We start from the raw sequence: 26,852 nt of genomic DNA, 5'->3' as shown, positions 1-26,852 counted from the left end.
AAATATTTTGCAATGGAAACTGTTTTTTTTTTTTTCAAAACAACACCTCACACAACAAAAATAAAATTCACATCTCAATAATTCAATGAAAAATGACCTCCCAGAAAAACATCATACATGGCTGCTCTCAAGTACAAGGGGCTTTCCTTGCCATTAATGCTTGGACATAACCTTATTTACCTCTTATTTACACTGCACATGTCTGTGGCACGTTATGGCTCTGACACGGTCACCGGAGCTGATCATGGCCACTTTAGTCAGTGCTTGTGTTTATACCAGCCCTCGCACGACATGTTTCAGAAGCGTCCCAGAAGTGGTTCTCCAAGCTGCTTCACTAAAGATATACACCTGCGTATCCTTTGATTAAAAATAATGGCTAGTGCTATGGCTGCTATATACATAAACCTACCAACATCATCTGTAGCCATGACTTATCGGGAGAGGAAATAATTACATTTTAATCACATAACACTGGTTAATGGACACGCAGACATTTCGCAATAGCTTTTTTAATCGCATTTATAAATTATCGCAAAACATTTATGCAAATCTGTAATGGAAATGCAGCTACTGATTCTTGTGTGTGTGTCACCCTTAGCTTAGGCTGAGTGTGGCCTATGCAGGACATGAAGAGGAAAATGAATGCCAACAGACATTATTAAAAGAAGGATAACATCACCAAACTAAATGTTAACGAGAACTGACATTCCAAAACTGAAACACAGGCAGATATATACTGAATGAAAACAAGAAAAATTGGATAAACACAGGTGCTCAAACAAGGGAACTAATGAGTAACCATAATAACGGATGAGTGAAGGGAAAATGGAACAAAGAAAAATCAAGGTAGATAAAACAAAATACTAAACCCTGAGGTGGAGCCTGGGTACCGGAGGACTGAGGTGACAACGGTGTAAGTGAGTACAGAGTCATAAGGGTGAAGGGACGAGGCACAGCTGAAGGCTCGGAAGTCCGTGGCAATGGTAAAGCGACGACTGACCGAGGTCAGTCTCCATGGTACTGCGTGATGGTGGGCTGGGCTCTGGGTCTGGTTGTGGTATGGATTGGTGTAGACACTCTCTAGATACCTGAGGATGCCCCCTCTAGCAAAGTCCTTTGGTGTCTGGGAAGTCTACTGGATGTTGATAGTTGGCCCCAATCCATTACAAAGATTTGAGGGTCTCGCCGTATAATGTTGTGCAGACGGCAAGAGAACAGAACTGCACTGAACAGCCAAAAAAATTGAAGCCTTTCTGGGCCAAAGCAGAGAACTGTGCGGCGTGTGCAGGACATGAAGAGGAAGAATAATGCCAACAGACTTTATTAAAAGAAGGATAACATCATCAACTTAACGCAAACATTAACGAGAACGGACAATCCAAAACAGAAACATAGGCAGATATATACTGAATGAAAACAAGGATGACTGGATAAACACAGGTGTTACAAACAAGGGAACTAATAAGTAACCATAGTAACGGATGAGTGGAGGGAAAATGGAACAAAGAAAAAGCAAGGCAGGTAAAACAGGTAATAAACACTATGAGAATGAATCATATATATATATATATATATATATATATATATATATATATATATATATATATAAACCCATATTTTTTTTCCTGGATTCTGTTTTAATGGTTTAATTATATTTTAGTAACCAAATAGGACATCTAAACAAACAATTTAATTAAAAAAAATTAATTAATAATAATTTATTTATAACAATAATAGTGCCCTATGAAATTTCACTATACGACAGTAAAATTTAAGTCATAATTTCTTAAACAAAATTTCATTTAATTTAAAACCAAATTTTGTAATAAAGACATTTGAGTTTCTCTGTGATAGTTTTATGAAATAAAATGGTGAAACGGTGGTAAATTGACTCTCAGAGTAGCTCTAGAGATAAAGTTCATGTGTGACTGATGAAGAAAACACAAGCATCATGTATGCTTGAGTACAGATTTGATATTTAAATAGCAGTCTTTTTGCAGTTCTGTATTCCCAGACACTAGTCCATTTTGTCTATTTGATTAAATATACAGCACTACTTTTGATTTATTCATCAAAATTTTACCAAATTCTGTGACTTTACACATGATACAGTAAATTCCATTTGTACAGTATGACTGGATTCCACAGTTCATCTGCATTTTCTGCATCGCGGAAATCATAGGGCCCTACAATACAGTGGGTATAAAATCACCCCCTTTAAAATAATCAAATTTTGTTACTTTGCAGCTTGAAATGAAGACAGACAAAGTTTTTTTTTATCCAGCTGTATTTACTTTAATATCCAAGTGAAAGATATGCAAAAAAAAAAAAAAAGGAAAAAAAAAAAAAAACGGAATCAAGAAGTTGGGAGAATTATTCACCCCCTCCTAAAAATGAAGATTAATAAATTCCAATACGAAGTTTAATCACAATAATCCACACAAGAGATAATCCAAAAGGGCAGGGAAACACACATCAATGTAAACTGTGACCAGACAAGGAGTGTCTGTGAAGGTGCAACTTAAATACATAGACAAATCAGGAAAATTAACAAGACACAAGTGAACTAACTAATGTAATCAAAGGAAGACAGAAACTAGGTCAAGGGAACTCAAATGAAAACTAACTTAAGGTCCATAAGTGTGACAGAACTCCCCCCTCCCGGAAGGTGCGACCTCATGCCATAGATGGACCAACAGCGGAGGGAGGGCAAAGATTCAGGAGGAGGGCGTGGGACAAGAGAAGGGCAGGAAGGGAAGCACGCAGACGGCCAGGGTATATCTGATGGAGAGAAGAGCCAGGGATGATACAACAGGAGGGACCAGGGCAGTGATGATGGTGGGAGAAACCAAGGAGGAGTCAGGAGGGACTTGGACCAAGAGGAGGAGCCAGGTGGGACCCAGAGTGCAGCCAAGAATGCGGCCCACAGAGGAGCCAACGGAGGGAGGAGCCATGGTGGAGGAAGAGCTGATGACTTCAGGGGGCTGACCAATGGTGGCGGAACAGGTGGTGGTGGAGCCCGAGGCAGAGAGCTGATGAGCCAGGGTGACGGCGAGGATCGACAAGGCATTGCCGGAGAGGAGTCCTGAAGTGATGGCGGGTCGACAACTGACCAAGGCAGAGCCGGAGGGATGAGGGAGAAGGGTGGAGCTGGTGGACAACCAGGCAGTGGTGGAAACGAGGGAGCTTGGAGCCTAGGTGGAGCTGCTGGGTCGATGGGCCGAGGTGGAGTCCGGGACTCAGAGGCAGAGACGAGGGATACTCCAGCCATGAAGCCGATAGAGACTGGCAGACCCGTGGCGAAGACACATCACAGATTGTGGGCTTAGAGTGAGCTGTAGGGCTGACAGGGGGCGTTATGGATGGGAGTTATGAACAGTCCTGGGGTTCAGGGATGGTTGTGCTGCCAACACAAACCAGATGGCCACTCCCAGCACTGGGAGCACCAGAGATAGGGGAACGACCTCCATGGTTGTGATGGGGCAGACTGATGGTGAAGGAGAATCACAGGATGGCATAAGAAGAGGAGGCATATCATAAAATAAATCCATATTTTCCTCTGAGTCCAGCTTTAGCTCACACCAAGCGGTGGTCCAGTAAGTGGGGCATTCCTCTGCACTCTCACTCTCCCCTGTAATATCCTCTGTGGTGGGTTTCATTGCCGGCTCACACACCTGATCGGACGCTTGATTAGGCTCTGGCTCCGAGGCGATCCTCAGCTCAGTCACTCCTGGTGGCGATGGTTCATCGATCGAGGCAGGCTTGGGCTTTCCATCCACGGTGGGCTCTGGCAAGCGCTCTGCGGTGGGGGATGATGTTCGGCTGGGCTCTGTGTCTGGAGTGGGGCTTGCGAGTCCAATGACGAATGGTGAGTCACCAGCACCCACTCCACAAAGGTGGCGAAATCCTCTCGAGGTCCACATTCGGACAACCATGCTCTGCATGTGGTGTTAAGGCTTGTCTGGTTAAACATGCATAGGCAGTCTTCCAGGTAACTGGTGAAGTTGGTGATCTCTACAAAGATCGCTGCGTGGACCTCAAAAGGTAGATCCCCCTGCTCCAACAGGAGAAGGAGATATTCGGGATGATTCATTAACCTAAAAAATAAAAACTGATGCAAAATGAAACCAAAACGTGAGGGAATCGCTGCTAAACTATTACTTTTTTAGGTCCAGTCATCTGTCACGGTGTGTTGACGAAGAAAACTCAATGAAAAATCTTGCAAGAAAAAAAGCCACTCCTCAAGAAAAGCCACATGCAATCATGATTGAGCTTTCCCAAGACCCACCTTGAAGATTCAGAGGCAGATCAGACCAAAATTGAATTATTTGGCATCAACACCAAACGATGTGTCTGAAGGAAATCCAATACAGCTCCATCCAATTAACAGCAATCCTACAGTAAAGCATGGAGGTGGTAATATCCTCTTATGGGGGTGTTCCTCTGCAGCAGGGACTGGGGCATTTAACCCTTTAACGCATACGATCACACCGGTGTGATCAGTTTTGGCTGGTCCCTGGAGCGTACGATCACACCGGTGTGATTAGAACGTTCAGTGCGTCACATGATCAACTGCTGAATTCAAATCTGCTTTTCCAGGTGCTGAGCCAGAGACGGACACGCTGAGCACTTGTCATATTATCATAACTATTCAGTGTTTTCAACCATATAATTCTTGTTTTAGGTTTCAGACATTTAAATACACATAAGTAGCAAAACAATACATTTATAGTTTGTAAAATACACACTGATGTCTATGGAAGTGGCAATAATAATCCATTCAATTATAATCTGACAACATGTTTTGTTGATATCATAAACACATTGTGTAGGTAACTTTAAAGTTTAGTCTACTCTTCTCCCAGTTCACCAGAAACGTACTTTAATGTCTTTCGGGAGGAGAGGATGAATTTATGTATTGTAAATCCCACAGCTTGGATTCAGCATGAACTAACATGGCGGCGCCCATCACCCGCTATAGATCAACTAACATGGTCATTATAAAGGTGTTTAAACTACCAAACTCATTTACTTTCACCAGAGGTGTCAAGTAACGAAGTACAAATACTTAGTTACATTACTTAAGTAGAAATTTTGGGTATCTATACTTTACTTGAGTAATTATTTTTCAGCCGACTTTTTACTTCTACTCCTTACATTTTCACGCAATTATCTGTACTTTCTACTCCTTACATTTTAAAAATAGGTTCGTTACTACTATTTCATTTCGGCTTGTTTTCATTCCGGCTTGTCATCATTCCAAAAAAAAAAAAAAAAAAAAAAAAAAAAAAAAAAAAAACCACCTAACGTATCCAGATAAATCGCGCCATCCGGATGAAGTGAAGTTGATTGTGGTTGGATGAGAAGTATAAACATATACCATTCCGACACCCTATTGGTTTGTACGCGATCCATCGGACCTGCACATGACACAGATCACATCACACTCCAGTAAGGGCATAGCCAGTGTTGGGTTCGTATAGCAAAAAATATATTTCTTAAAAGTAGGGTTGGGGTATGGAACCGGTATGCACCAAACCGAATAAGGACGCAGATTTCGGTGCCTCTTAAATGCCTGAGCGATCGATTGAAATGTTTGTCCTAGTTCTCCGAAATGTAGGCCTACACAAGAAGCATGGGCGTCGCTAGGCTTTTTACTCTCCGTCTTTCAGCGCGCTCTTCAATCCACAGACGGCGGCGGAGCAGCGCGAGCGCACTTAAACAGAAACAGAGGACACAAGGTGTGTGCTTATCGATAGATTGTTAGAATATCTGTATCTGTGCAGTTCTTTGTCATAAATACAGTTTACAAAAGGTCACGAGGGAGCAGTCGGTTTCTGTAAAGTTCTCGCTTGTCACCGCTCATCACACCACAGCTGTTTCCTCCAGCGACAATCTAGCCCTTAACACATATAAACGAACGCATACTTCAATTGTACTTATTTAAATATACTGAATTAAATCATACGTACTTTATACATACACTACTGTGTAAAAGTCTTAGGCACGTTAGTGTTTTCACCCCAAAGAATGGTGTTCGGACAGTTATTTATATATTTTGCTGTAGTGTCAGTAGAAAATCAGTTTACATTTCCAAACATTCATTTTGCCGTTGTCAGACTGCTTGTGCATTCAAAATCACACTAGATTATTATTAAAATTAATGGCAAACTGATATTTCCTACTGACACACTACAGCAAAAGATATAAATAAATGGCTTAAACCCCTTTTTGGGGTGAAAATACTAATGTGCTTAAGACTTTTGCACAGTACTGTACTTTACAAACGACATTGTTGCTACTTTATAAAGAATGACCATACAGTCATTCACAGAACTGCTTAAAGACAGTGACAGACACCACTCATTTTAACTAAATATCAGAGTGATTGACAGAGATACAGTAGAAACATTATGTGTGCTTTTGTATTAAATAATGACCCAGATTGTGAAATACATTTATTAGCCTTAGAGTAAGGGAAGCACAACTTGGCAAATGAGAGCATCCAAGGTGAAAGCTATGGATTTATTTTAAATATTTGTAATGTTCTTTATTGTTAATCCATTTTTTTTTTTTTTTTTGTGGCTCTTTTTTTTAAGTATCGTTTAAGGCACCGTTTAGGCACCGGTACCATTTTAAAAGTATCGAAATGGCACCAGACCCTACTTAAAAGTTATTATTTCTCAACTACTGGCTCATTTATCAAATGGGTGCTTTCTCTTCATCCTCCGCAAATTAAGCTACTGTAGGTAGTCCGGTAACTAGACGTTTGAATAAATTAGCGTTTGCGATTGACAAAGCGATTGACAATGTGAAAGTCGTGACATTTGTCAAGTATGGTAACCCATACTCGGAATTGGTGCTCTGCATTTAACCCATCCAAGTGCACACACACAGCAGTGAGAAGTGAACACACCATGAACACACACCCGGAGCAGTGGGCAGCTATATATCCAGCGCCCAGGGAGCAACTGGGGGTTCAGTGCCTTGCTGAAGGGCACTTCAGCCGTGGGTATTGAGGGTGGAAGAGAGCGCTATTCATTCACTCCCTCCCACCTACAACTCCTGCCAGCACCGAGACTCGAACCGGCGACCTTCAGGTTACAAGTCCGACTCTCTAACCATGTAGCGAATACAGGAAGCTATCGATCAAGAAGGTATTAGGATTATGAGTTATTTTTCATTTTTATTTTTTGATTAATCACTTGGATTAATCATTCATTTTGACAGCACTAATGTTTATTGTAAATAGACAACCATACAAGGGTAATTGTTACTAAGCCTGCCCTGGGTACACCAATTTTCTTGTTCATTGCCCTCGCAGATTCCTGCAGCTAAGCTTGGATGTACATTAAATACATTCCATTAAAGGTTACTGATGACATGCCTCTGAAGTTTGACTTTTTACACCATTACAATACTTATAGGGAACTAGTCATCATATCTCTAGTTCTTTAATGTATTTGCATTATACTAAAGTGCGTTCATTTTCAATGGGCATATATGCGGCTGAAAAAGGTAGCCTAGTGCATCCCAAATTTTTCAACATGAACATTTTAATATAACATTATAGTCATTATGGCCTATGGCCTTTAGAAAAATGTATTTTTTGAGGAGGTGGGGTAGTGCACAATAGGCCCCTGTGGCGTGGCCTAAGCTTTTGTTCTTAATGGCATTTTTTTTTTTCCTTACATAACTTTTACTTTTATACTTTAAGTAGTTTTGAAACCAGTACTTTTACACTTTTACTTGAGTAAAAAGCTTGAGTTGATAATTCAACTTCTACAAAAGTCTTTTTAAACCCTAGTATCTATACTTCTACTTGAGTAATGAATGTGAATAACATTAACAAAAACAACTTTCACGTATTGGAGAATCAGAATATCGGATATTTCATAATATAGTTAACACGTTAGTGAATATTTTGAATAAAAAAAGGAAAAACAAAATAAAAGCAATGCATTTGTCATACAGTGCTATTGTGGCTGCGGTGTGTCACGTGACAAACATGACGCATCTCCATGGAAACAGTCGAGCGATACGTTCTAAAATAACGGTCACCTAAAAAAACTCATGCTGGGGGTTCAGATAATATATTTTAAACTCATGTGCGAGAAGGTTAACCCGTTCAATCCCAAATTTTTCCCAGACATGAAAATATAAAAATTATTCATCATTAATAACCCTAAAAAATAAAAAATTATTATATAACTTTCTTTTTTTTTTTTTTAAAGTGTGTGAAAAATTGTGTTTTATGTTCGGTTACAGTTGTGACCGGTGGGATAACATATTTCTGCAGTCATAAAAATGGTTATAGATCTTAGCCCAGCTATTTTAAACTGTTTGATCACATTCTAGGGTTACTATTATGCATACAAAAAACCTTATGCAACATTGATAGTAACAAAAATAAATAAATAAATAAATTAAACTATCACCGCATTTCAAAATTGTTACTTTTTTGTGAAATATAACATCAAATTTTTATATTAATACTTTGAGTATAAAAACATCATTATTGTAATTTTTTTGTAACATTTTAATTTTTAGTTTAGTGTAATATTTTGTCAATGCAACATTTTATTGTCATTTTCACTAGCAACTGCAATTGAATTTATATTGTATACCTAAGTTCACTGTTATCCCACCGGTCACTATTGTGACCATCAACATGTTTACTCATTCTATGATCAAACTCAACAAAACTAAATATATGTGAATGCATATATTAATACTAGACACCCTAAAGAACATGTGTACCAAAAATCCTTGTCATATCTTTATGATGACATACTTTACTAGCCTTTTGTTTTGGAGCTTTGATGGAGCCATCATCTTCTCAAGGTGCAAACAGGAAATAAGCTGCTCTGGTCATGTGACAATTTGCAATAATCATGTGAAATTGCACATATTTAATTGAGACCCTTTATTTTTTCCATATTTGCAGGAAGTGCACTAAAACATCAGTCAGTAAGGTTTTTAGAGCTTTATAAATGAAAACCTTTTTTACGGTCACTATTGTGACCGGTGGGATTAAACGGGTTAAGGAAAGAAAGAAGCAAAACACGGTCAAATTCTTAAGGAAAATCTGCTGCCCTCTGACCAGAAAGTTGTCAATGGGAACATTACAATGACTCAAATCACACAGCAAAATTGACCACACAGAGATTCAAAAAGTTGAATGTCCTTGCATGGCCTAGTCAGAGCCCAGACTTAAACCCCATTGAAAATCTGTGGAATGACTTGAAGACTGCAGTCCACAAACGGTCACCATCAAATTTAACTGAACTTGAGCATTTCTGCAAAGAAGAGTGGGCTAATATTGCAAAGTCTAGATGTGCAAAGTTAGTAGAGACAGCGACATTTCCCAACAGAGGCTGTAAAAAGGTGGTTCAACAAAATATTGACACAAGGGGTTGATCCTTTTTCCTACTCAGTGATTGTTTTTTTTTTTTTTTTTTCTGGCATGTTGGTGTTATATCTTTCACTTGGATATCAGTTGCACTTAGTAAATACAGCTGGATAAAGTTTAAATCTAAGGGCAAGTAAATAATGACAAATTATGTTTAAGGTGAACTATTCCTATCACCATTGCTACAAACAGCCCTCAGTAAGCAAATAAAAAGATTAATAAAATAAAAGATTATTAATAGATTCTGATCATTCTGAATGGTGGAGCAGCTAAAGGGGCGTTTGTGTGTATCAGGGTGAATTTGCTTTTTGTTTAGCCTGGTGCATATTCATTTCAATCTTGGTATGAATAGGCCATTCAGATGACTGAAACCACATACAGAGGAAGTCAAAAACGGATGTGACCACATCGCTTTGTATTGGAAATGCTATATGCCCTGAATAGGTCCCTGGCAGTAGGGAAGCACTGCCTACTCACTCCCTCATCACATAGCATGTAATCGTTATGGGGCAAAAAGCACAAAATAAATATTTAAACCTCACACTGTTGTACCAAATAACATTACGAACAAAGTGTGGCTTCACTGCTTATCCTTTCCTTTTTAAATGTTTCATGTACTATGGCTTTGTCCATTTGATTGAATTCAAAGGTAATATTTATTCAATTTCCTAATGTGATGGGACCCCAATAATTGCTGTTTGCAGTTATATTTAATTAATTTGTTTTTATTTTTAGTTTTACTTTTTATCTTATATTAATAAGGTACTACTTTTTTCCCACTGTTTTATAAAATGTACAGTTTACAGTTTCAGGTAAACTTGCTGAGAACACCACTATAAAACTATGAGCAGAGATTCTTGTGAGGGCTGGTCTTCGAGAGCTAGCATTACCTGCCAAAGACACAAATCCATTCATTGTGAACCGCATCATTATGAATCTTCACACAAGCTAACAACTCTAGTCCTTCCAACTGTGGTGAGGATGTCATTAATACATTTTACTTACAGTAAAAACAAAGGTTAAGACAATGACTGCAGAAATCAGAGCTCTCCACCACTGAATCGGCAGAAAAAGCATTTCTGAAAACCAGCAACTGCTGCCACAAGATGTGCGAAATGAAACATTCTTATGTTTAAGAACATAATCATCAACTAAAGCAGCAGCAACGGACCAATTCAAAACATTTTGCTCATTTAGATAGGTTGCATGCAGTTTTTAAAATCTTCCAAAAAAATCAGGGTACAAAGGTCTTCAAAAATTTTCATTTTCTTAATGTCTCAGGAAGCAATTATACACTCTTAGAATGGTCAACTTGTTTCTAATCAAGAGACAATTTCAAAGATATAAAAATAGGCTATCTAAGTTTTACCCACAAAAACACTGCAATAACATATGTCAAAATGTTTTTCAGATGTTTCAGATTGTGGGCAACACGTTCAAAATAAGCAAAACGTTTGTCTACTTCTACTACCTTCTCAAAAAGGTGGGAACATTATGAATGTTACAACATAGAGTGGTGACAAGGGCTGTCCCAAGTGTGCGACTGCACAGGGCCAGACGTCACAAATAAAGTGACAGCTGACTTGATGATGTAAAGCCAATAGTTTTAAAGTTTATTGTTTTTGTCCTTCAAAAGACTATATGCCTAATTGCTAAAAGTCAAAGCTAACAGTGAGACTACGCGTATCATGATGCTGTATTATTCTGCTTGTTAAGAATGTATTGTTCAGTAGAACTTACAATCGCCATCAGGTGGGAAAAATGTAGCCTATGTTTGAAACCGCTAACTTTTTAGGAAATATATATTTTTTAAAATAATTAAACACTGTATTGTCAAAGCTGATATTGTAGCTTTATATATCGTCAGACACATGCATACATCATTAGAACGCCTGCATCTGTGGCAGTAAATGCATTGCATTACCTTTTCTTCAACTTACAGGTTATAGCCTAAAGTTTATTGGAGCTATGTGGGCGCTCAGTTCTTTCTGTCATTTGGCAAAAGTCTCATGTTTTTAAAGACGAAGTGCTACACCCAGTCTATTTAAGACTAACTGGTACTTGCTTTGACTGATGACAAATGCTAGACTACACTTTGCTTCTCAAATTCATAGAACCTCAGCCTTTATATTTATAGTGTTCGCTGAGTAAAGAAAATGCTGTACATATTCAAACAATCATTTCACTTTTTTTACTATTGCATTATAAAAATGCAGAGACGGTCCAAAATGTGTGTGCTTGAGTCAGGTTTAGTTACAAGCTCTTTCATTTCATTGGTGAAATAATTGCAAAACCCACAGACAAATGTAAAGGATGACCAACAGTAATGAATTAGGAAAAATATTGAGTGTGTGACCGTGTTTCTTCCGCATTCATGTCAGTGAGCATGTAAAGTTCGTAGAGAACTTTCCTCAGTGCATTTTTAATTCTAATTTTGGCCGCCTCTGAAATGGGTCAAACCATAGATATTATCTGAGAAATTCAAGAAAATATGCTACAAATCCATGTTCTTTCAGGCTATATCTGAAATGGATTTGCACCGTTCTGTTGAATGATATCTGTCTATTTGATGCGTTTGTTACTACCGCCCTTCCAGAGGGCCTTGCACACCTCAACTTCACACAGGGCCTCACACGTAGGAGCACTATGAAGTAGGCTTATCAAACATCATGTTTTAGTGTAACTATAATGCATGTTACTCACTTGGGCAGCTGAGGGCTTCTTTTGCAGTGATGCTCTTGTTGCATGCAGAGCAGAGTGTGGTGGCAGAAACACTGAGGGAGGTAAACAGGTGACCATTGCTGTAACGCGACTCACGCTCCTTTGTCTCTTTCTCCCGTGCCTTCCGCTCTTTCTCTTTGTTCTGCACACAAAAGAGTTAGGAAAAAGATGAGTTGTGCAAGTATAGCATCATAGCATATCACCATTCACTACAATCGAATCATTCATCATTCACTACATAATTAAAGTCACATTGTGTATGACCACAAATCAGTGAATTCTCACTGTATTTACGCACACTCTGCACATCAAATGATGAAAACAAGAAATGATTAAAAAATCCTACTGCTAGTCAACTAGTTATTGACTACTCATGGTGTACATGAGGTTTGAAAATTAAGGGTTCCACTCTTTGTCAGTGATCATTTTCAAGGACCTTTCAAGCACTTTTCTATGGGATCAGATTGCCGCCAAATGTATTGCAGTCACGGATAAAAAAAAAAATGAAAAGCATGAAACCACAATTTAAAATTATATTGCACAAAATTTAAAAATGAAAGCAAAGTTTTCAGAATGGCAAACAATGGTCATGGATAAAAATAAATAACTATAAGTGTAAATCAAAAAATTTAATAACGCATTTAAAAAAAATAATAAGCATGAATCAAAACTTTAAACATTTAAAATCGCATTGCACAGAACTGAAATATTATGGCAAAATTATCCGAATTGCACACAAATTCATGTTTTTCTTGGTTATATTTCTCTGTTTTTTGTGCTCTCAGAAATTTTCTGCACATATTTTTTATTTTTTGTATGCTTATGTTGTTTTTCCCTTCGCTCTTGTTTCCACGTTCTCCACTTGCTTTCCAAAATGTTGAAGTTAGTTTCATGTAAATCAGGGCGGGCTTAAGTGTCATCATTGGTCCACTAGTTCTAGAGTGACAGCTCCTCCTCTAGCCAATCAGATGAAGGGGGCAGCGAAATCAATCCAACGTCTCATTAGCTGCTGATGCTCAGTGTTCTGTTCACTTGTACAGGTGAAAATGGATAACTGACAGCTGGGAAACATCTTTCCATACAGGATGCCGTCATATGTGTCTGTCTGTCACTGCTGTACGTCTACCTGCCGATCCGTTAATGTTAAATGAGCCGTCCTAGTGACCTGTTGCGGTTATATTCACCCGTATTTATTTGACTATGGTTACATCGCGAAAGGGAGCAGCCACTAAATGCGCGATACACAACACAACGTGTAAATTTTAAGGACAATTTTTAGAGAATAATTGAAATATGTTTTATTTAAAGGTACAAAGTTAATTGACAATTATTGACAATGTAAGAAATTCTACTTTTTCTTATTGATGTCACACTGAAGCTGTGATTTTCAAAGTAGTGTACCCTTTTAGCTCACCTTAAAATAATAAGAAATATTTAAAAATTACAGCAGTGTAAAACCACAGACCAGCAATAAACTGTAAATTTATGATATTATGCATTTAAAAATGCGAACCAGTAATGCCTGTGAAGTAATATATTAGTGTAGCACACAATCATATTCAGCTAGTCAGCTAACTGTGTTCTGTAGCATCTGCACTATGTTGCTAAAACTATCTTTTGGATCTAACTGTAATAATATCGCACATCCAAGTTCCCTTATTATAATATGCAAAAGTCTAAACATTAATCTCTTAATTTTATAGTAAGCAGTGAATCTTACCCAAAATAAATGCTTAAACGTCTAAAAACTGCACATTTAAGGGACTCCTCTTTTAGTGAAAGTTTTCAGGCAGCTTTAAAAATGGCCGCCAGACAGTATGAACACATGGGTACACATGGGTATCTCAGTGTGCAATGATCTGATTAAGACATTGGTTAAGACATTAAGTAGGATAACACTTATTTGTTCTTTTTAAAATCTGAGCTCAAAAATGGTAGTGTGCTTAACGGGTATGTGAACTTAATAGGTACGTTTACCCTAGTCATTCATTTTAAGCATTAGTTGACTAATCGCACGTTTATAAACTATTTAAATCATGATAATGAGCCTTTAATTGCCTACATAACCTAATAAGTGCTCAAGCACATGCATAAAGCTTGCCACAGCACACCGGCAGAAGTAATGATTATGAATGTGTCAGGGAAATACAGTAAGATTAAACTGCATTAACATTTTAATAGTCTATTAATAAACTAGTGTTTTCCGTATTTTCAATTTAAGAGATGAAGTCGACGACACTGACTCGTCACCTCCACAGTAGTGGATGCGCCTGCATGCAACTTTCATACAGATTACATAATCTGAAAATACTTGTTTTTTCAGATTTTGAAAGTAGAAAGTTTGAAAGTACACATTTCACTCTCCATAGATATATTTTTCATGTCTGTATGGCAAGTATACACAGAGTTTTGCGCTCAAGTTCACAGAGGCTGAGACGGCAGAAAGCGCATCCTGTTTTCTTTCATTATTTTACAAAAGCGCAATGTATTGTTGCTATAGATGATTTGAAACAAAATTTCAAAAGATGTTTTACTCTTATCTGTAAGACAAAAATGACGGAGACTGCACCGGCCCCTCCATCTCTAATGCTGTAAGCGTGCTATTGCTCAGACTCTTGAATAGCGCACATTTTTCTAGGTCAACATTAGATTGAGTTGCCATGTAACGGCCATGCTACTATAATGGCTTATCATCTGAAATAATTAAGCCATATTTGGGGTTGATGAATGATAGGCGAGTGTTTGGATGTCCAAATTCCACAAAATCCAGCTGTTAACAATCTGTCTGTCACAGACTGCATGACCTCAACACTTCCTGTGAATTGTTTTTCTGCAACGAATATAATTTTGGTCGACCAAGCCTCTTCTCGTCGACTAAACTTTAGTCAACTTTTAGGGGGCAGCCCTAGTATTGTTATTACTGAAGTCCTCTGATTTCATTTTCAAAACAGTCGATAAGTGAGACGCATGATGGCATGAGCTGCATCTGAAGGAAATGAGAGAGAGTTAGTCAGCTGTGTGATATAAGAGACATGAAGCCTCAGATACCCGGATGAGCCGTCTGTTATTCAGTGTTCTACTGATGACGGTCATTACTAGGGAATATACCTCGACTGACCAGTCAGGATCAAACATTTCAGAGAGCCATGTAGCAAACAAAAATAAGACAAAGTATCTGTTATCATGTGTAGCATTAGTTCTGGAAGGTCACGTTTGTCAAGCTCGCATCAGCTGACTCTCAGCCAATCCACGTCTACCTATAGGGACACAAAACCTACCATAGCATCCATATATAAGGTCCTTCAGTATTATCAACAGCTTTCGCGTTGCTCAATAGCTAATTAAATTGCAAATTTGGCAGCCAAAACCCCATCATCACACTAGGAATTGTGCAATTGAGAATTTAGTCAGAAGAATTTGTCCCCATGACCTCAGATCAGATTCATTCAAGTTTGTGAACTTGAACATGTGAATTCGGCACATTGATCATACGCTGCCTGATTTGGAAGTGACTGAGTTAGCATTGCTTCTCGCATCACTGCATTATTGACATGGACTCCATGAGATATTCTAATGTGACGGACTCAAGAACAAGTTCAGATGGACACTGCACTCCCCGCATCAAGAAGGAAATCAAGTGATCAAGCATCCACATCACAGCTGGTTATGTTTCACTCTCCATTCATCTCTGAATGCTTTCACAAAGCTAAGCAAAGTTCCTTTTAATGCTCTCAGTTTATTAGCAACATGCTTGTTGCTAAGGCTATCCACCATGGTGAACACTGTGTTTAAATGTTTGCCGGTTCCCATCTCCTTCTTCCTGATCTATGAACTTTGTTACAGGAACATGCTTTTTCTTAAGGCTTCTGGTTTTGTTGTAAACATGCTTGTTATAAAGGCTATCTGGTTGTTATTGTGAACATGTTGTTGAGTAAGCTTTTCAGGTATTGGGCTTATGCAGGTTTTGGCAACATACTTGTCAGGTCATTGGGTAAGGGCAACATGCTTGTTGCTTAAGGCATTGAGATTTTCACTGTCAGTTTGTGTTGAGGATATCAGCGTGGTTTTGTTTTGGGGCGTTATCGCTGCTCTCTCTGCTCTTATCCATGCTAGGCTGCATGAATGTGCAGGGAGTTCTTGCCCAGAACAGAACCATTCCGCCAATCCAAACTTTATGCTAATTGTTATTCACCTTTTTTAAGATAGTGGTCCTGACAGAAATATAGTTTCCGCCCAAAGATGTGTATTCCATTTATTTTAATACTTTTTTAGATTAAACAGTGTTTCCCACACATCAGCTTTACTTGGGCGGGTCGCCCATATTAACGGCTGCTCAAGTATATTTGGTGAAACATTTTTGCTTTTATTATTTTTATCCTCTTTTTATTTATCCGTCCAAATTAATGAAACCATCCGGGATCTCAACAGTGAAATTAACTCTGCTGGGAGAGTGTGAAAGTGTTAAAATAGGAGTGTTAAATTAACACTGAAGCGGAGTTAAAATTAATGAGATAATTAAGTGATTAATTTAGTGATGATTGACGAGACCTGATGTTAACAAGCAGAATCAACAAAGATGAAAATCACAATTTTTATGTCACCATTATAGTGGTCAGTGTCTGCTTTAGTTGGGTTCTTGACCCTTACATTTTTAAAGTTAGATTTGGTTTGGCTGTTATAACTGAATTGTAACAGACAGCCAAGCAAAAATAAAAACATGGGCATGTGATGTTAGTTATGTTTTTATATAATGATCATTTGACCTGAATCACCAAACTCATTTAAAGCCTAAACCTAAAAGTGTTCGATTGACCTTGTTGATTATAACAACCCTGTGATTGTACAGTACCCACTAACTAAAAGGATTTCTTGAAAGTTGTTCTGATAATTAAAAAAAGAAAAGCTTGTTTTAGGCACACACATACATCAAAAATCAGTGTAAGAATCTCATAATGGTGACAAACAGCATATTCAGAAAAACAGATCAACTCTAAACATTAGAAAACAAACTATTAAAAGTAACATAAAAAACAAAAATAGAATAGTAAGAATGAAGGAAATTACTAAGACAATTCAGCTAATAATTTATTCATGCCGCAATTCATCATGGGAGCCAAGGATGAATTTTGATAGGTGGCACCCAGAATGCACTGCAACATGCTTTTTTTGATTGTCACCGTTGTTGAGATTCACAGGTTGATTCTTGATGTTTGCATTTCTAAATGAAAGACTCTTTTGAAAGATTTCTGAACAAACAACTTTTAAGAAATTCCTCAGATTTTATTTAAAATGCTGGAAATTCTATGCTGAAGAATCATAGTGCTGCAATAATCAACAATGTAAGTTTAACTCAGTGATTCAGGAAAAACAATATTTCTTGCTTGTCCATCTTTTTTATAACTCTGTTACAACAGCCAAGCAAAATCTGACTTTAAAATTTTAAGGGTCAAGAGCCCAACTAAAGCCAACACTGACCACTATAATGGTGACATAAAAATAGTGATTTTCATCTTTGTTGATTCTGCTTGTTAACATCAGGTCTGGTAAATAATGGTCAATCATCACTCAATTAATCACTTAATTATCTCATTAACTTTAACTCTGCTTCAGTGTTAATTTAAAAATTGTAACACTTTCACACTCTTGAGTGTGGTCTCACATGTTCTCCCAGCAGAGTTAATTTCACTCTGGATTTTTTGCTGTGTAATAGCATGAAATGAATTTCAATAAATAAAAATATTATTAAAAATCACACATTATTTGTTATTTGTCACATGGTTGTTTTACATTTTCTAGCAGGAAATACGAGCTGTTTTAATATTCTTCGCTTTCGTGAATTATATGAATTTATGTCAGCTAAACTTTGGACTTTAAAGACCCACTAAAGCGCAATGAAATCTTATATTTACCTTATTTTTAAGCTAAAAGTGGGCACCTCAAGCAATGCTACAGGCGTCCACTGACTAACGAAACTGAAATATATAAGCACTATTTATTTTTCAAAAACACATTTCAAGGCAAAATCCTGCTATATTTATTATTAACGTGTTTTTTTTTTCATAGTAGATTGCACTGTTGTCATTTGACTGTCCTTCTCGCTGTAATAAGCTTTAAAGGCAGTAAATAAACACATATCAGCATGTGAAATGAAAAGCTGTGTTATTTAAAGGATAATATTTCATAGAGGACAGGGAGTAGAAAAGATAGATGTGAGGGTAACTTCACAATTCAGACTGAGAAACAAAGGGACAGACAGACTGAAAGGAACAAAGACAGCCAGTGAGATGAATGAAAGATAATACCTGACACACAGACAGCGAGACAAGAACCTTCAATTCAGCAACAAAGAGCCAAGAGACTCCAGTGCTGGTTAATGCACAAACCAGTCCATAAACAAACCAAAAATGTTATTCACCCTTTGCAACACACAAAAAAAGAAGAATTTTTTTTGAAGAATGTTCTAAGTGTTCTAAACCTTAAAATAGAACACAAAACCAAAATCATGCAATGTGCAAATGTATCATCTACAGAGGTTGTTCTAAACAGGAGGGATGGAAAAAATAGAACTCAGGTCTGTTCTGACAATACACTGCATATCTGTTTAATATTTATTTGATATAATATTTTGAAAAGATGTAATAATGACCTTAATGGTGCAACTATTTGACATGGGGAAGCATGCAGAGAAAGATGAACTGAATGAACAAAATAATGCATTTCCAGGGCAAAAAATGTTGTTCTGGAATATTGATGGCTGAACAGCATTCTGCATAACATTCACAATGTTATGTTTGGCATAAACTGACAAAAAATGAACTACTTTGATTGCAATGTATCATTTCAGCACATACTGTATGTGTTCAGTATAATCTCAGTGGTTCTTAACTCCAGTCCTGTGGACCCACTGCTCTGCACATTTTGTAAGTCATCCTTATTTAGCACACTTGATTCAGATCATCAACTTAATTAGCAGAGAGCTCCGTGAACTGAGTGTGTCAGATAAAGGCCGGTCATACTTTTTTTTTCGTGTTCCACTCCCTCTCATGCACCGCCGTGTCCACACAGCATTCAAAGTATACTCAAATGCTAGATGAGCACCAATGTGCAAGTTCGACACATGCAAACTTCTAGTGCACCTAGTGAGCTCATTCTGTCTCAGCATTTACCTCCTGCTGTTGTACATAGACCATCCATGTGGACACAAAAATTACAAAATGTGCAGAACCACTGCACTAGATACTAGAGGAACATTTTTTTTGCCATTATAGCACCAGCTTGCATTTACACAAAAGATCACAATATGGCAATCACAATATGTCAATTTTCCAGAACTTAAATTCAGTGTGAATGCAGCATATGAGAAAAAAACAAGGATTTGGGTGGGCTTAATAGGGATTTGAAGTCTTGAAGTCTTTAAAATGATGAAAGCATGGCAAAAGGATTTTAAGATAACAACATTTTTATGTTACCATAATTGTCACATGGTATCTGTTTTATGTTTTCATGGATTTTTATTTTGAAATTGCTCATGGACTTTTAGCTTGCATTCTCTCTCTTTCTCCTGTTTTGTTTCTCACTTTCCACTGTAAAAAATAACCTTTAAAAAGGTCTAAATTGTGGAGTGTTTTGTAAACCAAAATAGAAATCACATTTTCTTTCAGTCTCAGAAAAAGTAGTTAATTGTTTTTTTTCTGACTTCTTTGTCAGTCCTTCTTTTGTTAAACTGCTATGTTTTGCTTCCCTGGTGCCTTTATAGTTTTCATTTAAAAATATAATGTTGTGATTAGATCCTCGACTACTTCCTTGCCTGCTGTCTGTGGCAATTATATGACAAAAGAAAGTTAAAATTTTCTAGTTTGAAATCATATCAACTCTGGAACATAAAACTGCCCTTATTGCTGCTCAATGACACAATCACATTGTATCAGGATTTAGTTATTTTTATATCCAATTCAGATCACTTTAATTGACTTAAATAATTAACTAGGTTAGTGTGTCAGCTCAGTTCATGATACACTGAGCACAAATGTGTGCCAAATGCTCTAGGAATAAAGTGTGGCCTGTTCTTGTTGTGAGCCTTGGGCCCTGTCTCTAATTCTTTAGTGGAGAACATATGCCCCATGCCCTCAGGAAATGAAACACAGACAATAGCAACAGCAGAAACAAACATGGGAAGAAGGCATAGAACTCACTTGCGAATGAGACATGTCGCCAAAACCAATTCTGTATCATAATTTTTTGAAAATAGTTTGGTGAAGGAATGCCAGTCAACAACAAACACAAAAAAAGCAATCTGGTGTTCTTCAAAACTGCATCAAAAAACGTCAGATTCAAGCATTCATCAGCCCAAGAGTATAAATGTACACATAACATCTAAATATAAGCTTATTTTCACTTTAAGTTTTTGCAGCACTACACAAATACAGACATCTAACAAAAAATGCTGAAAATGTGCTTTACTACACCATGCATCTGAATAAAAGTCCGGTTATAACACCTTTCTCTATCATCAGATTGTCATCAGCTGATTTACTGCAGTTATGATAACAACAAAATCATAAAAGTTAAATGTACTCTCTGTAGTGTACATATCGATCCAAGTAAATCTGAGCCAATGTTGTAGTTAATTAATCAAGTAGTTTCACTCTACAAATGATGACTGACAATTAGTGATGGTGTCTGCTGTTAACAACTGTGGAGACAACAAGAAAAGCTGGCCTTTTAAATTTTAGGATGGGGGTCAGATAAGGATGATCATATTTGAGAGCCTGTGGCAAATAATTGATTGAAAACCCTTGTTCTAAAGAGCATTTGGTTGGAAAGATCCAGAAAAATCTGATGAAAAGCTAAAATGCTGATTGATGTCATAAAAAATTGTTTATCCATATTGGCTGTAAAGTGATTTTTTTAAATACAATCTTCTAAATTTGAAATTTGTCATTTTGTATTTTAGAGCACACACTAATCTTAAATGGTTAGCTCACTCAAAAATGACAATTCTGTCATCATTTACTCACCCTCATGTTATTCCAAACCAATAAGACTTTCGTTCATTTTCAAAACACAAATGAGGCTATATTTTAATGAAACATGAGAGATTTCTCTCCCTTAATTGTAAGTCCATTCCAGCAAAACTATGACACTTCAAAACGTTCACAAAGACATCATAAAACTACATGGAGCACATCAAATATGGTCAACTGAAGCTCAAACCATTGGTTAGATCAGGGGTTCCCAAACTTTTCAGCCCACAACCCCCAAAATAACACTGCCAGTACCTCAGGACCCCCACTTTCCTCTAAGGTTGTTAAAGTATACAAACGTTTTGCACAACGGCGCACTTGTACTTATAGCATGTGACAACACAAAGGAACACAATAGTCAAATAACATCAATATTATTTTATTATAATTTAGTCCTTACTAACATTTCAACATTAATCTTACATAATAAGTTGGGTGGGCACAGAGCCGATCCTCCTTATATGCAAAATACGCAAGCTGAGTAGGGCCCCCGAAACACCAGGGGGCGCCCTTGCTCTCAAAGATGATTTAATTTTAGTTTTGTTTTTGAATTTGGCCAGGGGTTATGAAAACATGAATGATCATTTCTTTTAATGCAGTGCGCTGTTGCCCTTTCTCTGTAAAAATCAGTCAAATAATGTAGCGTGAATGTCACACAGTCTTTCTCAAGCACTTTCCGTGAGCACGATTCGAGACATAACCATTCATACCCCACTTTACTGCCCCCTCCCTCTGCCGACACAGTTTTGCGTAGGGGCCCCAGAAGTCTAGGATAGGCACTGGGTACGCAACATGCTGGAGTACAAAACTCCACGTTGGAGTTTTATTTTAATTCAACTTATAATATTTTATTTATGGTTAAAAAATACTAATTCTAATCCTTTAAAAATTTATTTTATTTCTGGAAATCATCTTGTGACCCCTCCTCATGGTTTCATGACGTCTACTTTGGGAACCCCTGGGTTAGATGACAACTGTTTTAAAGAGCAGGTCAGATGGTATTTTAAAGTGTCCTAATATTGTATTGGAGTCCCCTACAACAGGTTTAAATGCATCTAAGATCAGAAAACATTGTAATTTCTTCAGAATATGCATTTAATATTAGAGTCATTTGCCAATGATTAGGAAATGATTCGTTCCAAGCAAGTTCGGAGCAAACCCCTCCCTTCCTCAAGCCTACTCTGCTCTGATTGGTCAGCTGGCCAAACCTGTTGTGATTGGCACAGAGAGGAGTCCTTGAGCCAGTTAGCCAGAGCTACCATTGACAAAGCACCTTTACATAAAACAATATAGTGTTCCAATACGTTCTTATTATAACGACATAAAATACAAAAACCCTTATGTAAGAGAATCGTGCCCACAGCTTAAGTTTAGCTGCTAAACTGTGAACACTTGGTGGATACATTAGCCGAGTACTAACGTGACTAACTGATGAAAGAATACAGTTTGTAAACTAAAATATGTCAACTGTAATGTTTGAAGAACGACAGACAACAGAACAGTTGTATCACAGGAGCACCAGCCTACCTCGCTGGTCTCTCACGCATTAACCCTATAACTGCCGGTGCAGCACAATAAACAGCAATTTCACTATGATTATAAAGTCTGTGTGCTGCACTGCATTCTTTATTATTAAACGAAGTCATTAGAACAACATCAGTCTACAATAATCGACACATTCTTAGGAAATAGTGGGTTCACAGCGAATTTTCAGAACTACGTCAGTAAGACAGTAATATCGTGCTTTACCTGGAAACCTAAAGCTGCACTAGGTATACATCACATATTAGCACAAAAACTTTTTTTGAGCAATCAATTGAAAATATACACAATCAATCGTACTTACAGGTTGTGGTTTGGAGAGCTTGTTAGTCCAAATTAAGAAAGAAGATTAGAAGCCAACGAAGATAAAAGCTCGGTAAAAGTGCCTCGGTAAAGTGACATGCACACAACAAAAGGTTTGAATTGTATTTCTGTGGTATCCTTAAACACAGCATCTTCTCAACATCATGTAAACACACTAATAGCGAAAGTGTTTGTGGCCAGGTCAGACGCGGGCAGGCGGGGATTATGCAAATGTGTTACCCAGTGACGTACACCAGTAACAAGCAAAAGATTTGAAAATATAACGACTCGTTAAGGCGATTCAGAACCGACTCTCTTTTGAGAGACAATATCTTTATTTATCATGCACTTTTTTGATTAACAACTTTGCAGATTGTTTTCATTTAAATATAGCTAAATTATAAACTGCAAAAGAGATATTTTTCAAAAACCCATATGACCTGCTCTTTAAAACCTAGAAGTTAGGAGAGGTTGTACCAAGTCCACATATTTGACAATAGGGGTTAGTTCAAATTACCCACCTCAAAAAAACGATGCTTGGAGTTTTTGTGTAAGCACTTACTAGCAAGTATGCTTCATCATGACATTTGCATGAAAAGTGACATGGAAGCACAGAGGATTGTCACTTCTTATGTAAATTTCTTAACATGTGTTATGTCCCAGTGAGTGCTGGGCCTGTGTTTTTTCTTGTTTTGTTTTTGGTTTGCAGGTATACTGGTTATTGTGGGTGTGTCTTCCCACCTGAGGCTTATTATGTGGATTTATAAAAACTGCAGCGCTGATGTGGATGGGGGCACAATGTGACCAGCTAGTCGCCAGACCAGCTGCTTTCTCTTTTGTTTCGTTGTTTGCATACAGTTCTGACCTTGAGCTTACAGTCCACTGTCATGCACGCTTTACTGACTTACATTAATACTGAATACTGACTGTTGGAACTCCTTTGTTAATCATGTTTTTGTTAAATAAACTACTGTTCTTTGCTACTTGCTGGTCCATGTTGGCTCTCGTTCATGTTGCAATTTGGAGCCAGTTGTAACACGTCAACATTTACATCAAGGGTGAACTCATGAACCCACATAGGACAATTGGCAGGAAGTGATGGTTTATCAGTTGCCCATTTCATATGTATCTGATTTTAAAATTTGGAAATGGCTCAAAAATCCGATCTTGCAATCTGTCAGATGTAAGCACAACATTTGATAATTTTCAACCCAGGTTCATTGAAAATACATGCTTTCGGTGACATTTCTGCAAAATGATATTACGCTGCTTCTTGCACATTTTGGGACGCTAAAAGTGCATCTAGTTTTATCCAAAGCTGATATACGTGATTGTGGCACCATTTTGTTACATTGGTTGTTGTACATATTGTGGCAGTTCAGAAATGAAATGTCCGGTGAGTGGCACTAAAAGCTTTATTGTGTTTGAAAACAATGCATCACCTACACTAAACCCAACCAACAGTCTAAACGAATACAAACTTAAGGCAAAAACACATTTGCTAAAGCAACCATGTAATTTTTAGCTTGCTTGTACACGTCTTTTGAGCTCTTTTATTGTGACTCGTGTCTCACAGGACACGTACCCAAGAGCTTCAAATCACAAGTGCAACTAAGCTACCAAGGGCGTTTACTATATCAAAAAAGCAATACATATGGAGCTGATTATGTGATACAAACATGTACAACAAATCATGTGTTTTGGTAAAAGGCCTTTTGAGGTCAGGACAGTATTTTTCAAGCAACCAAGCCAAAACTTAGTCTTTCTTAATTGATAATCTGCCTCTGTCTTAATTTATGTGAAAAGGAATAAAAAGTGTTGGTATTTTGCTGCCTCCAGTGTTCATCTGAGCTGGAAACTGCAGTAAATTCCATATAGAAGTACATTTTGGGAGTTTTGCAAAAATGTAGATAGAAGCATGTTTTTGCAATGAGCCTGGATTAGATTTTTTGATGAGTCTAGAATGATGTTGGGTGGAAGGCTATGATTCACGAGCGGGTCAAGCCCAGCAATGGCAATCAGAAGAACACTCCCACGGTACAGTGGCTAAACCAAAGGCATATTCGGCAATCCCCAACATCCAGTTAGGACCAGGAACGTCACGAGTTGGGGACCAAACTGCTTCTTCACCTTTCTTCGCCCTCCACCATTTACGGATGCAATACATTGACCTTGTCTGATTGTCACTGTGTTGGAGAAATACTCATTCACTACTTCCCCAATAAGCACCTCCCACACTGTCCTCACAGGGAATTATACACTGCCAAAATGGCTTCACCACTTCTGCTTATCTTTGTGTTCAATACAGACTTCTCCAATGATAAAATCCCAGGTAAACTGCAACATCTGTGCCTGTGCCTCATTTTCTCTGTTACATCTTGTTACTTTCTGACACACAGTCCACCGGCAAATGCATCCAAGTGATCCATCACAGCTTCACAAACATAACAAAGCTACTACAAGGTCAGATACACATATACAATATACAAATATTTTAAGTGGTGATCTCTCTTAAACTTAATGTACCACGAATACAAATCCTATAGCGATACACCAACATGACAATGAATCATGTACAGGCTACAGAAAAAGGGAAGTAGTTGCGTCACTTTTAGAAAAAAAAATCTAAAAAATAGAACTGGATATTTGTTAATATAAACTGATGGGCAAGTAAATTTATGACGTAAAGACCTTACACAACACATACAAGAACAAAGCCACTATGAGTACGGGAGATAAAGGGAGCGCGCGATACGGTAAACCGCGTAGCCGTGCTGCAGTCAAACACGTTAAGTTGTAACTTTTGTGTTTTGTGAACGTATGTACTGCAGCAAGCGTGTGTAATGAAGCAGTAGTAAGTGCAGCAATGAATGCTCTGTAACATGCTGCAGTCTTTGTATGGCCCTCCCCCATTGGTTCCCTTTAGTGCCCTAGACAACGTGTTCATACTGCCGCACAATGGACTAAACCTTGGGATACATATACTCACGTATATAGTAACATCTTACGTATGCAAATACATAAACAAAACGCATATAGAGATCTATATAAGGGCAATAATACAGGTAAACCTTATTGTAACTTCTTTTGTTCATTTGATCAAATGAGAAAGAAGAGGAGTAGCCTAGCAGAAGCCTACATCAGCAGAAAAAAACCTTCACCACACACCACTGGCGAGAGCTTTTCAAAAATACGATGGATGCCACTATGTTGCCCATGTTGTTAGATTATATACGTGTTTTAACAGCAATGCGTATGTACGCTATTCTTTAAATAAGAAAAAGAGCAATGTAATTCAGGCATAAGATAGAGCGTTAAATGCGTTGTAATTCATTTATAACTCACCTTTACATTAACGTCTTTCATTTTTTCCTGGCGTGCTTTCGTTAACGGGTCCGAGACACGGGACATCGCGAGAAAATGAAAACTTTACCAACAGCAGTCGGACTATATAAAATCCAGATGTCTGAATCTTGTTCAGAAAATAAGTATCCAGTGCGTTAAGTAATATGAAAAATATACATGTGTATTAAAGCTCAATTCAGTCTTACATGAACTGTGTGTTTAATGAGACACACAAGGATTTTTTTTTTCTTCTTTCACGGGAAACTCCACAGCCTTCATGAGAGACTGACCCTAATCAGACTTTCAACCAATAGCAGTCGTGTATTTGTCTGACTGACAGCCGCTTGGCCAATCAGATTTGCTACACACGAGCAACTCCGCCCATCACAGCTGCTACAGTGTAGACTACAGCAGGACGCGCCACATGGTGTGTGTGTGTGTGTGTGTGTGTGTGTGTGTGTGTGTGTGTGTGTGTGTGTGTGTGTGTGAGTGAGACAGTCAAGGGA

General features: G+C 37.8%; 1 protein-coding gene across 1 annotated transcript in view; it reads right to left on the bottom strand.

The window, feature by feature from the left end:
• The window catches only part of arhgef2 (rho/rac guanine nucleotide exchange factor (GEF) 2), a 46,710-nt gene extending 20,067 nt beyond the window's left edge, over nucleotides 1–26,643 (bottom strand). The window contains exons 1-2 of the mRNA XM_042755710.1: nucleotides 26,347–26,643; nucleotides 12,116–12,275 (exon numbers count right to left, since the gene is read on the bottom strand). Of these exons, the coding sequence (XP_042611644.1) occupies nucleotides 12,116–12,275; nucleotides 26,347–26,412 (226 nt within the window). The 5' untranslated portion in view covers nucleotides 26,413–26,643. The remainder of the gene's footprint in view (nucleotides 1–12,115; nucleotides 12,276–26,346) is intronic.
• Nucleotides 26,644–26,852: the final 209 nt, after the last annotated feature.

This window comes from Cyprinus carpio, unplaced genomic scaffold, assembly GCF_018340385.1.
Source record: "Cyprinus carpio isolate SPL01 unplaced genomic scaffold, ASM1834038v1 S000006746, whole genome shotgun sequence".
Taxonomy (NCBI): Eukaryota; Metazoa; Chordata; class Actinopteri; order Cypriniformes; family Cyprinidae; genus Cyprinus; species Cyprinus carpio.
The sequence above is the reverse complement of the archived record's forward strand: the minus strand, read 5'-3'. Positions and strand labels throughout refer to the sequence as shown.